General features: G+C 45.0%; 1 protein-coding gene across 2 annotated transcripts in view; it reads left to right on the top strand.

Moving 5' to 3' along the window:
* ntng2b (netrin g2b) overlaps positions 1–14045 on the top strand; it is a 129833-nt gene that overhangs the window by 88464 nt on the left and 27324 nt on the right. For both annotated transcript variants that reach the window (XM_071351789.1, XM_071351790.1), the window contains exons 5-6: positions 11660–11832; positions 12900–12935. In XM_071351789.1, coding sequence (XP_071207890.1) covers positions 11660–11832; positions 12900–12935 — 209 coding nt within the window. The remainder of the gene's footprint in view (positions 1–11659; positions 11833–12899; positions 12936–14045) is intronic.

The following is a 14045-nucleotide window of genomic DNA, read 5'->3' as shown; positions in this document are numbered from 1 at the left end:
TCCCTCCTCTCCTCCATCTCGCCCTCCTCCTCTCCTAGCTTCCATCACTCCCACCTCCTCTCCTGTCCTCCATATCTCACTCCTCCACTCCATCTCTCCCTTCTCTCCCTTCTCCTCTCCTCCATCTCTCCCTTCTCCATCTCTCCTTTCTCCTCTCCTCCATCTCTACTTTCTCATCTCCTCTCCTCCATCTCTCCCTCCTCCTCTCCTCTCCTTCATCTCTCCCTCTTCCTCTCATAGCCTACATCTCTCCCTTCTCCTCTCCTAGCCTCCATCTCTCCCTCCTCCTCCTCTCCTAGCCTCCATCTCTCCCTCCTCCTCTCCTAGCCTCCATCTCTCCCGCCTCCTCTCCTAGCCACCATCTCTCCCTTCTCCTCTCCTCCATCTCTCCTTTCTCATCTCCTCTCCTCTCCTGCCTCCATCTCTCCCTCTTCCTCTCGTAGCTTCCATCTCTCCCTTCTCTTCTCCTAGCCTCCATATCTCCCTCCTCCTCTCCTCCTCATGATGCTCCCTTGATGTTTGTTTATCTTTTATTCGTATTTATTTATCTAATTGCCGCATCTCTCTGCTGTCTCTAACTGGCTCTCCTGCATCTCACAACGAACACACACACACACACACACACACTGTAATGCCACGAGAGAGAGAGAGAGAGAGAGAGAGAGAGAGAGGGAGAGGGAGAGATAGCTAGACAGGTGCACAATTTAATTCGGACAGACAGGCAGGCAGGCAGAATGACAGACAGACCAGTAGGCAGACTGATAGACAGATAGACAGGCAGACGGACGGACGGACAGACACAATCACATTCAAACACAGAAACTAACAGATCATTTCAGCTTTGTCTGTGTCTGTCTGTCCACTGTCTCCGTCCATCTGTCCACCTGTCTGTCTGTGCAAGTGGAGCTACTACCTAGCGGACAGAGGGATGCGTTTTCATATATCTCTCTCTCTCGCTCTCTGTCTCAATCTCTCTCTCTCGCTCTCTCTCTCTGTACCGTCTCTCTCTCTCTCTGATGGATCCTGATGTCCTCAGCTAAGAGCTCCCTCCCTCCCTCTCTGCTCCACTCACTTCAGTTTGATGACTGCAGTGGGGGAGATGCAGCAGTCAGACATTAACATATTGTGATTGTGGCCCATGTATTATTAGTGTGCAGAGGGACTGAGTGTTACAATCACTCATCTGGAAGAAGACAGTAGTTCCGGGGTGGAGATGGGAGAGGGGGAAGGTGTATGTCAGGAGTTGGAGAAAGCAGGTTAAGGGTGGGCTGCAGAATCTTGCTACAAGTTTTGGTTTGGGCTTTAACCAGCCCTGGGTCATGTTCATTAGGCTGCAAATAAAACAAAAAGCACTGAAAAAGGGTGGGATTATGTAGACTTAGGGTAACGTTCAATAAATTCCCTAGTTTTCCCGAAACCAGGGTTTCTGGAAAACTAGGGAATTCATTAAAAGTTCCTGGAATTTTTCACCCCTACTGTACCTATACTTGTCTGATTATACTTTCTGGGTGTGTGTGTGTGCATGCGGGAGTGGGAGCACTACATGCAAGTGTGTGTTTGCGAGAGCAATAGAACGAGAGCGAGAGAAGGATGACAGACCTTTTCTCTTGCTAAATGCATGTATCAAGACGTGGTTGTATGTTCTTCAGTTGACATGACTCTAATTGACGTAAGGGAAGCCTATAATCCTCTATACACTCTGACCGGTACACCATTATTCCAGGAACAACACAGTACCTGGCAAACCACTCATTGTTTTGATCAAGACATACATATTCTAGATCTACTCTACTCTATTTTCCTAGTAAGATTTATTCATGAAGATAAAATAATCCACAGGTGCTGATAAGGTACAGTAACGGGGTAGCCTGTCAGTCAGTCAGGCCATTGCTGATGTCCGCATGGTACCCAGGACGACAGGAGATGCTTTCAAAACCGGCCACTAGGCACTATTGGCAACAAATAAGCATTGGTTTTGCTAAGGTCTTGTGGATTGGGGTGGCGGATGGGTGTAAACTGCGAGCTCCGGCTCCGAGAGTCACGTATTCAATCCCAGTGACGGGCAGCATTTTTTTTTTTACCATATCCCAAACATTAACCCTTAATTTACCCAATCGGAATTAATGCCTAAACTTAAACAGCTGCGAGGTGCCGGAAACAACAACAGACAACCCAGGTTGTCCAAAACACTTAGAAATGTCATGTTTGGAGCAACTTTGAAATTTGACGTTTGGGGACAAACGTCGGTATCTGAAGTTAAATTGGTCAAACTGAGATCTTGTTTCAGTCATCCCTGGATCCCTTTACTGTAGTCACACACACATACTCACACACACAAACACTCTCTCGCTCTGATCTGTCCTCTGTCACATCCTCTCTCTGAGTAATGCACCAGGATGGCTCATAGGGGTACGCAGTAAACCTGCCCCATAGAAAGAGAGATGTCCAGTAAACCTGCCCCATAGAAAGAGAGATGTCCAGTAAACCTGCCTCATAGAAAGAGAGATGTCCAGTAAACCTGCCTCATAGAAAGAGAGATGTCCAGTAAACCTGCCCCATAGAAAGAGAGGTGTCCAGTAAACCTGCCCCATAGAAAGAGAGATGTCCAGTAAACCTGCCCCATAGAAAGAGAGATGTCCAGTAAACCTGCCCCATAGAAAGAGAGATGTCCAGTAAACCTGCCCCATAGAAAGAGAGATGTCCAGTAAACCTGCCCCATAGAAAGAGAGATGTCCAGTAAACCTGCCTCATAGAAAGAGAGATGTCCAGTAAACCTGCCTCATAGAAAGAGAGATGTCCAGTAAACCTGCCTCATAGAAAGAGAGATGTCCAGTAAACCTGCCTCATAGAAAGAGAGATGTCCAGTAAACCTGCCCCATAGAAAGAGAGATGTCCAGTAAACCTGCCTCATAGAAAGAGAGATGTCCAGTAAACCTGCCTCATAGAAAGAGAGATGTCCAGTAAACCTGCCTCATAGAAAGAGAGATGTCCAGTAAACCTGCCCCATAGAAAGAGAGATGTCCAGTAAACCTGCCTCATAGAAAGAGAGATGTCCAGTAAACCTGCCCCATAGAAAGAGAGATGTCCAGTAAACCTGCCCCATAGAAAGAGAGATGTCCAGTAAACCTGCCTCATAGAAAGAGAGGTGTCCAGTAAACCTGCCTCATAGAAAGAGAGATGTCCAGTAAACCTGCCTCATAGAAAGAGAGATGTCCAGTAAACCTGCCTCATAGAAAGAGAGGTGTCCAGTAAACCTGCCTCATAGAAAGAGAGGTGTCCAGTAAACCTGCCCCATAGAAAGAGAGAAGTCCAGTAAACCTGCCCCATAGAAAGAGAGGTGTCCAGTAAACCTGCCTCATAGAAAGAGAGATGTCCAGTAAACCTGCCCCATAGAAAGAGAGATGTCCAGTAAACCTGCCTCATAGAAAGAGAGATGTCCAGTAAACCTGCCCCATAGAAAGAGAGATGTCCAGTAAACCTGCCTCATAGAAAGAGAGATGTCCAGTAAACCTGCCTCATAGAAAGAGAGATGTCCAGTAAACCTGCCTCATAGAAAGAGAGGTGTCCAGTAAACCTGCCCCATAGAAAGAGAGATGTCCAGTAAACCTGCCCCATAGAAAGAGAGATGTCCAGTAAACCTGCCTCATAGAAAGAGAGATGTCCAGTAAACCTGCCTCATAGAAAGAGAGATGTCCAGTAAACCTGCCTCATAGAAAGAGAGATGTCCAGTAAACCTGCCTCATAGAAAGAGAGATGTCCAGTAAACCTGCCTCATAGAAAGAGAGATGTCCAGTAAACCTGCCCCATAGAAAGAGAGGTGTCCAGTAAACCTGCCTCATAGAAAGAGAGGTGTCCAGTAAACCTGCCTCATAGAAAGAGAGATGTCCAGTAAACCTGCCTCATAGAAAGAGAGATGTCCAGTAAACCTGCCTCATAGAAAGAGAGATGTCCAGTAAACCTGCCCCATAGAAAGAGAGATGTCCAGTAAACCTGCCCCATAGAAAGAGAGATGTCCAGTAAACCTGCCCCATAGAAAGAGAGATGTCCAGTAAACCTGCCCCATAGAAAGAGAGGTGTCCAGTAAACCTGCCTCATAGAAAGAGAGATGTCCAGTAAACCTGCCCCATAGAAAGAGAGATGTCCAGTAAACCTGCCTCATAGAAAGAGAGATGTCCAGTAAACCTGCCTCATAGAAAGAGAGATGTCCAGTAAACCTGCCCCATAGAAAGAGAGATGTCCAGTAAACCTGCCTCATAGAAAGAGAGATGTCCAGTAAACCTGCCTCATAGAAAGAGAGATGTCCAGTAAACCTGCCCCATAGAAAGAGAGATGTCCAGTAAACCTGCCCCATAGAAAGAGAGATGTCCAGTAAACCTGCCTCATAGAAAGAGAGATGTCCAGTAAACCTGCCCCATAGAAAGAGAGATGTCCAGTAAACCTGCCCCATAGAAAGAGAGATGTCCAGTAAACCTGCCTCATAGAAAGAGAGATGTCCAGTAAACCTGCCTCATAGAAAGAGAGATGTCCAGTAAACCTGCCTCATAGAAAGAGAGATGTCCAGTAAACCTGCCCCATAGAAAGAGAGATGTCCAGTAAACCTGCCCCATAGAAAGAGAGATGTCCAGTAAACCTGCCTCATAGAAAGAGAGATGTCCAGTAAACCTGCCCCATAGAAAGAGAGGTGTCCAGTAAACCTGCCTCATAGAAAGAGAGATGTCCAGTAAACCTGCCTCATAGAAAGAGAGATGTCCAGTAAACCTGCCTCATAGAAAGAGAGATGTCCAGTAAACCTGCCTCATAGAAAGAGAGATGTCCAGTAAACCTGCCCCATAGAAAGAGAGGTGTCCAGTAAACCTGCCTCATAGAAAGAGAGATGTCCAGTAAACCTGCCTCATAGAAAGAGAGATGTCCAGTAAACCTGCCTCATAGAAAGAGAGATGTCCAGTAAACCTGCCCCATAGAAAGAGAGATGTCCAGTAAACCTGCCTCATAGAAAGAGAGATGTCCAGTAAACCTGCCTCATAGAAAGAGAGATGTCCAGTAAACCTGCCCCATAGAAAGAGAGGTGTCCAGTAAACCTGCCCCATAGAAAGAGAGATGTCCAGTAAACCTGCCCCATAGAAAGAGAGATGTCCAGTAAACCTGCCCCATAGAAAGAGAGGTGTCCAGTAAACCTGCCCCATAGAAAGAGAGATGTCCAGTAAACCTGCCTCATAGAAAGAGAGATGTCCAGTAAACCTGCCCCATAGAAAGAGAGATGTCCAGTAAACCTGCCTCATAGAAAGAGAGATGTCCAGTAAACCTGCCTCATAGAAAGAGAGATGTCCAGTAAACCTGCCTCATAGAAAGAGAGATGTCCAGTAAACCTGCCCCATAGAAAGAGAGATGTCCAGTAAACCTGCCCCATAGAAAGAGAGATGTCCAGTAAACCTGCCTCATAGAAAGAGAGATGTCCAGTAAACCTGCCTCATAGAAAGAGAGATGTCCAGTAAACCTGCCCCATAGAAAGAGAGATGTCCAGTAAACCTGCCCCATAGAAAGAGAGATGTCCAGTAAACCTGCCTCATAGAAAGACAGATGTCCAGTAAACCTGCCTCATAGAAAGAGAGATGTCCAGTAAACCTGCCTCATAGAAAGAGAGATGTCCAGTAAACCTGCCCCATAGAAAGAGAGATGTCCAGTAAACCTGCCTCATAGAAAGAGAGATGTCCAGTAAACCTGCCTCATAGAAAGAGAGATGTCCAGTAAACCTGCCCCATAGAAAGAGAGATGTCCAGTAAACCTGCCTCATAGAAAGAGAGATGTCCAGTAAACCTGCCCCATAGAAAGAGAGATGTCCAGTAAACCTGCCTCATAGAAAGAGAGATGTCCAGTAAACCTGCCTCATAGAAAGAGAGATGTCCAGTAAACCTGCCCCATAGAAAGAGAGATGTCCAGTAAACCTGCCCCATAGAAAGAGAGATGTCCAGTAAACCTGCCTCATAGAAAGAGAGATGTCCAGTAAACCTGCCCCATAGAAAGAGAGATGTCCAGTAAACCTGCCCCATAGAAAGAGAGATGTCCAGTAAACCTGCCCCATAGAAAGAGAGATGTCCAGTAAACCTGCCCCATAGAAAGAGAGATGTCCAGTAAACCTGCCTCATAGAAAGAGAGATGTCCAGTAAACCTGCCTCATAGAAAGAGAGATGTCCAGTAAACCTGCCCCATAGAAAGAGAGATGTCCAGTAAACCTGCCCCATAGAAAGAGAGGTGTCCAGTAAACCTGCCTCATAGAAAGAGAGATGTCCAGTAAACCTGCCCCATAGAAAGAGAGATGTCCAGTAAACCTGCCTCATAGAAAGAGAGATGTCCAGTAAACCTGCCTCATAGAAAGAGAGATGTCCAGTAAACCTGCCTCATAGAAAGAGAGATGTCCAGTAAACCTGCCTCATAGAAAGAGAGATGTCCAGTAAACCTGCCCCATAGAAAGAGAGATGTCCAGTAAACCTGCCCCATAGAAAGAGAGATGTCCAGTAAACCTGCCCCATAGAAAGAGAGATGTCCAGTAAACCTGCCCCATAGAAAGAGAGATGTCCAGTAAACCTGCCTCATAGAAAGAGAGATGTCCAGTAAACCTGCCCCATAGAAAGAGAGATGTCCAGTAAACCTGCCTCATAGAAAGAGAGATGTCCAGTAAACCTGCCCCATAGAAAGAGAGATGTCCAGTAAACCTGCCCCATAGAAAGAGAGATGTCCAGTAAACCTGCCCCATAGAAAGAGAGATGTCCAGTAAACCTGCCCCATAGAAAGAGAGATGTCCAGTAAACCTGCCTCATAGAAAGAGAGATGTCCAGTAAACCTGCCCCATAGAAAGAGAGATGTCCAGTAAACCTGCCTCATAGAAAGAGAGGTGTCCAGTAAACCTGCCCCATAGAAAGAGAGATGTCCAGTAAACCTGCCCCATAGAAAGAGAGATGTCCAGTAAACCTGCCTCATAGAAAGAGAGATGTCCAGTAAACCTGCCCCATAGAAAGAGAGATGTCCAGTAAACCTGCCCCATAGAAAGAGAGATGTCCAGTAAACCTGCCTCATAGAAAGAGAGATGTCCAGTAAACCTGCCCCATAGAAAGAGAGATGTCCAGTAAACCTGCCCCATAGAAAGAGAGATGTCCAGTAAACCTGCCCCATAGAAAGAGAGGTGTCCAGTAAACCTGCCCCATAGAAAGAGAGATGTCCAGTAAACCTGCCCCATAGAAAGAGAGATGTCCAGTAAACCTGCCTCATAGAAAGAGAGATGTCCAGTAAACCTGCCTCATAGAAAGAGAGATGTCCAGTAAACCTGCCTCATAGAAAGAGAGATGTCCAGTAAACCTGCCCCATAGAAAGAGAGATGTCCAGTAAACCTGCCTCATAGAAAGAGAGATGTCCAGATGTCCAACACCTGCTCTTTCCATGACATTGACTGAACAGGTGAATCCAGGTCAAAGCTATTATCCCTTTTTGATGTCTCTTGTTAAATCCACTTCAGTCAGTGTAGATGAAGGGGAGGAGACAGGTTAAGGTTAATAAATCCTCTTAAGGATCTCTACAGATTGATATCCCACCCTCGGTACAGTTGAGCTAATGTGTGCTAATGTGATTAGCATGACATTGTAAGTAACACGAAAATTTCCCGGACAGACATATCTGATATTGGCAGAAAGCTTCAATTCTTGTTAATCTAACTACACTGTCAAATTTACAGTAGCTATTACAGTGAAATAATACCATGCTATTGTTTGAGGAGAGTGCACAGTTATGAACAAAAAAAATTATGAATAAACCAATTAGGCACATTTGAGCAGTCTTAACACAAAATGTTGAACAGAAATGCGATGGTTCATTGGATCAGTCTAAAACTTTGCACATACAATGCTGCCATCCAGTGGCCAAAATCTAAATTGCGCATTTCTCTTGCATTTCAAAGATGATGGTACAAAATAACGCATGTTTTTTTCTTTGTATTATCTTTTACCAGATATAATGTGTTATATTCTCCTACATTCATTTCACATTTCCACAAACTTCAAAGTGTTTCCTTTCAAATGGTATCAAGAATATGCATATCCTTGCTTCAGGTCCTGAGCTACAGGCAGTTAGATTTGGGTATGTAATTTGAGGTGTCAATTATTTTTTTTAAAGGGGCGGATCCTTAAGATTAAAGAATGATTTTTACACCTTGAGACATGGATTGTATGTGTGCCATTCAGAGGGTGAATGGGCAAGACAAAAAATATAAGTGCCTTTGAATGGGGTATGGTAGGAGGTGCCAGGCGCACCGGTTTGTGTCAAGAACTGCAGCGCTTCTGGGTTTTTCACACTCATCAGTTTTCCGTGTGTATCAAGAATGGTCCAGCACCCAAAGGACATCCAGCCAACATGACACAACTGTGGGAAGCATTGGAGTCAACATGGGCCCCCATCCCTGTGGAACGCTTTCGACACCTTGTAGAGTCCATGCCCCGATGAATTTAGGCAGATCTGAGGTTAAAAAAAAGTCAGGGGTGCAACTCAATATTGGGAAAATGTTCCTAATGTTTGGTATACTCAATGTATACACGCATCTGTTTGCATGTGTGTGTGTGCGTGCGTGTACGTATATGTGTCTAAGTGAATATGGGGCATGTGCTTCTCTCTGAATGGATTCAGTTATTCACAGTGATCTATAAAGCTCTGGTCCAGGGCGTTACATCTCTAAAGCTCTGGTCCAGGGCGTTACATCTCTAAAGCTCTGGTCCAGGGCGTTACATCTCTAAAGCGCTGGTCCAGGGCGTTACATCTCTAACGCTCTGGTCCAGGGCGTTACATCTCTAAAGCTCTGGTCCAGGGCGTTACATCTCTAAAGCTCTGGTCCAGGGCGTTACATCTCTAAAGCTCTGGTCCAGGGCGTTACATCTCTAAAGCTCTGGTCCAGGGCGTTACATCTATAAAGCTCTGGTCCAGGGCGTTACATCTCTAAAGCTCTGGTCCAGGGCGTTACATCTCTAAAGCTCTGGTCCAGGGCGTTACATCTATATAGATTTGGTCCAGGGTCCGTATCCACATAGTGTCTCAGAGTAGGAGTGCTGATCTAGGGTCAGATTTTCCTTTTAGATCATAATGAATAATATTATATGAACAGATCCTAGATCCTATCACTCGTACTCTGAGATGCTTTGTGGATTGGGGTGTTAGTGTACACTCCTCCACTATGTGCTGGAGTTAGGTGCTATAATGGAACGAAAGGTAATAATGTAGGTAATGCAGTTAAAGGAGAGGACTGGTGACGCAGGGAGGGAGGTGTACATCTGAAACTAGAGAGACGAGGTAGAGAGAGAGAGTGTACGGCCCAGTACATCACTGGGGCCAAGCTTCCTGCCATCCAGGACCTCTATACCAGGCGGTGTCAGAGGAAGGCCCTAAAAATTGATTCCAGCCACGCTTGTCATGGACTATTCTCTCTGCTACCGCACGGCAAGCGGTACCGGAGCACCAAGTCTAGGTCCAAGAGGCTTCTAAACAGCTTCTACCCCCAAGCCATCAGACTCCTGAACATCTAATCAAATGGCTATCCAGACTATTTGTATTGTCCCCCCCCCCCCCCCTCTCTTTTACACCGCTGCTACTATCTTTTATTATTATCTATGTATAGTCACTTTAATAACTTTACCTACAAGTACATATTACCTCAATTACCTCGACTAACCAGTGCCCCCGCACATTGACTCTGTACCGGTACCACCTGTATATAGTCTCGCTATTGTTATTTTACCTCTGCTCTTTATCTACTTGTAACTTTTATTTCTTATTCTCATTTGTATTTTTTAAACTGCCTTGTTGGTTAAGGGCTTGTAAGTAAGCATTTAATTTCACTGTAAGGTGATGCGTTGTAGTCGGCGCATGTGACAAATACAATTTGATTTGATTTGAGAGAGAGAGGGGAGATTGAGAGAGAGAAAGAGAAAGAAAGGGGCCAGATGGAGAGAGAGAGAGACAGAGAAGTGATGAAGGATGCTTGAAGTAGTAATTTTGCCAGTGTACAGGGCCCATTCATTGAATATTTGATGTAGACGGATAGCTGTCCACTCCAGCGGAACAAACCAGATTGGAATCCAGCCGCTCATCTGGAAAAGACTGTAATTTAAAGTCAGAGCCACCATGACATCCTCAAGATCCTCATTTTCTGTCTCATGATTCTTATTGCTGGACCAACCCACCTGGGCTCTGCCCCTTGTCACACAACACGCATGCACGCACGTACGCAAACATGCACACTCAAACACACAAACCTATCAGCCCGGGTTTCCTGGCAATTATCGACCAAACTGAGCAGATTTATTCCTGAACAACAAGCAGTAGTTTTGAGTGTGCATCAGTGAGAGTTCAGAGCTGTCTGTCAATGATGTTATGGTACCAGATCCACATTGTATTCATCCTTATTGTCTCTTGAATGCAAGTGTGTATATATCAAAAATGACACTTTGCCAAGTGTTCACTATAATCAAGTTAGAGTTCACACACCTACTATTGCTGCTCCTCTCTCCCCTCCACCCAGGTGTCTAACATGCTGGCCACACCACTCGCACTCGTGCGCGAGCGTTGCAAAATAAATGTACACATACATATTTATGTACAAATGTACAGAAATGTATAAATGTACACATGCTATTTAATCAATGCATCCGAATTGCTCGCATGCGTCTGCGTAGCCAGGCGCTAAAATAGAACGTGGTTCTATTTGTGACGTTTGATGCGCTGCAAGTCCCGCCTCTCCCATCTCCCCATTGGTTTTTAGGAGTATATACCCACGTGGGTGATTGAAAGATGAACTGAAGTCCACACTCCAGTCCAGTTGGTAGTGGTAACGCACCTTAAAGTTGTTTGCCAACCGCCATATAAAGTCTGAAGAAGAACCCTGAAGGAGGAGAGATTACTAGAAACAAACTGTTTACCCTTTTATCTGTGGATTAATTGTCGGAGTAGAGGACCTTGTGCATTTCAGGTAAAATAACAACCCAATGTTTATATCCCAGGACAAATTAGCTAGCAACAGCAAGCTAGCTAGCTAAATTGCCATGGATGTTTAATACTTTTCGACCTGTTCCCAAATGAATATAGTTAGTTCAGAGTTAATTTTGATATTTCAACCTGCGTGTCCTGATCACGTCTGGTGTGGATGGACAAAATCAACACGCTTGCAACCGGTCTAGTCAGCATGTAAGAGACTTCCTACTGCTCCTCTCTCCCCTACACTCAGGTGTCTAAATGTAACCTGCAAACGTTTCTGTGATATATAATACAAAACCTGTCATTCTTCTGGTTTAGGTCAACTTTGTTATTGTTTAATTTAAAATATTGTTAGGGAGTCAGTAGGTAGCCCTGACTGGGGCTTGAACCCAACACCTTTACTGTTATGTCAAGGGATGTGAATCTGTTGACGAGGTGCCTAGGTGTTGGATCAAGGTCGCTGCAATGTACAATATAGTACACACTCACTCCTGTGCCTTTGCTACCCTTTCACACACTCAGACACACCCCCACACACTCACTCACTTGTCATCCCCTCTTGGTGTAAACATCTGGCACATGCATAAACAGTCACACACACCTCTCCTTTCACACACTCACATCCTTCCTCCTTCCTCCTGTCTCCTGTACCCAGGTGTAAGTGTAACCTACATGCATCGCTGTGCCTGCTGCAGGAGGGAGACCTCCAGTGTCAGTGTGAACACAACACCACGGGACAGGACTGTCAGCGCTGCAAGAAGGGCTTCAAAGCCAAGTCCTGGAAGGCTGGCTCCTACCTGCCCACACCCAACGGATCCCCCAACACCTGTATGTGGCCCAGTTCTATCCCAGTTCTATTCTATGAACCCTTTGTCCCTCTTATACAGCTCACTCATACAGAAAGTTAATTCTAGAATATTCTATTCTAATGTCTACTTACTATAGGTACGCTGAATAGAAAGAAAACTGCTGCTGTACCTAGTAACAATAAATGTTTGCGAGTTTTACTTTTTCAACTTACTGTAGTTTTGTCAAGTATAGTCACCCAAAATGGTTTGTATTATGCACTGTTGTTGATCTGTAACAGTGTAACAACTATGTAATTACTAAAACTGGGTTGGTAATCAATTGATTTCAAGGGATGAAGTATTCTGAAACACAAATTGTATTATATATAATATGTAATATATATGCCATTTAGCAGACACTTTTTACTGGAATTGTTACACTATGTTGGATCCTTTATGCATAAAAGGTTAAGTTCTTGTGTTATTTTTGATAATACATATTTATTTGAAACATGTAAGAAGGATGCATGTGGAATCCCCAGACGTCTCCATCCAATGTCCTGAATGAAAGGAGAGAATAAGAGAGTGATGAGTTACGTAAAAAAAGAGAGAAGGACAGGGGGAAGAAAAGAGAGAAAGTGAGGGGAAGAGATAGAGAGAGAAATCGAGACGCAGAGTTCTTTCCCCTTTACCTAAGAGCAGAGAACAAAGCTGTGTAGTGTGTGGGGGGGGGCTAGCGATCATAAAATAATCATCTAGGCCAGCTACTCCCATCCTGCCACTAACTGAACATAGATCAGTGTTCCTCTGTCCTGGTCCCACGGAATGTGCAGGCTTTTGTTCCCGTCCAGCACCAACACAACAGATTTAACTGATTAATGGACAAATTATCAACGGTAGTTAATTGGTTGAATCAGGTGTATTTGGTACTGGGTTGGAGCAAAAGCCTGCACCCACTCAGGCCAGATTTGAAGAACGCTGATGTACTTGCTCTTTCTACAGAGTATGATAAATGAGGGAGGGAAGACTTTGTCAAATGAATGCATAAATAAACAGATACTTATCCTCTTTCTTTTGTTCCTCCCCCCCTCTCTCCCTCCTTCTCAGGTGCAGTCGCTGGTGCCCCCATGGGCGGTGGTTCTAGTAAGTTAAAACAAGCCAAGCAGAGGATGCTGCATCCACTTTCTCTGTCTCCTCTTTCTCTCACCCCCCTGCTCTCTTTTATTTATCCCTTTATCCCTCCATCTAACGCATCGTTCCATCTCTCTGGTCTTCATCCAGCTCCCTCTGTTCTTCTTTGTTGGTTGCAGCACTGGTCTTGTCTTCTATATTATTGATAGGCCTCCCTGTACTGTCGGCACCGTTATGTCCTTTTCATCCCAGATAAGCTAGCTTCCACTGGAGGAATCTTTCCACAGTTCTTTCTTACTTATGTTGGACTGAAGTCACACTGGTGGAGAAGCATGGAAGAGAAAGAGATAATGAAAGAGAAGAGGGGGGGTGGGGAACAAGTGTGTGGGTGGTAAAGCAGAGGCAGGGGAAAAGGATGAGAGAGAGGGGGAGAGAGAGAGAGAGAGAGAGAGAGACAGACAGACAGAGACAGAGAGACAGACAGACAGAGACAGAGAGACAGACAGACAGAGACAGAGAGACACAAAGAGAGAGCAAGAGAGAGAGCAGGGGAGTGTGTGTGTGTGTGTGAGAGAGAGAGAGAGAGAGTGAGTGTGAATGTTTAAGTGTGCTGTAATGCGGTGTGATTCCGGGAGAGGAACTCCTAGAGGAATGAATAAAAGGGAATTTGATTAGGGATTCTCTCTGTGGAGACACTCTCTGCTCCGAGCGTTTAGATGGAAACCATGGGCAAAGTGGCAACATCAGACCTGACAGACAGCACTGGTCTCTCACTGGTCTCTCATTAGTTAGTCTACAGGCTGACTGGGCCGCCGTTACTTTTTGTGACAAGGAACTCACAAAATATTGCATGTTACAACCGGCACCCTATAGGACTGAAAGGGGGACCATGGTTAAAACAGACTTGGAAAACTTGCAGATCTATATCCGATTTGTTTTAAAACTATTTATTGATTTAAATATATGACATATGCTTTTAGACTGGTCTTACTGCTTCCAATGTTGTTTCGGTTGAAACAGGGTGGGAGGGGGATGTTTTGGATGGAGAGGGGGATGTTTTGGGTGGAGAGGGGGATGTTTTGGGTGGAGAGGGGGATGTTTTGGATGGAGAGGGGGATGTTT

The sequence above is a fragment of the Salvelinus alpinus genome, chromosome 18 (assembly GCF_045679555.1).
Source record: "Salvelinus alpinus chromosome 18, SLU_Salpinus.1, whole genome shotgun sequence".
Taxonomy (NCBI): domain Eukaryota; kingdom Metazoa; phylum Chordata; class Actinopteri; order Salmoniformes; family Salmonidae; genus Salvelinus; species Salvelinus alpinus.
Note: the sequence above shows the minus strand (reverse complement) of the source record. Positions and strands in the feature narration are given on the sequence as shown.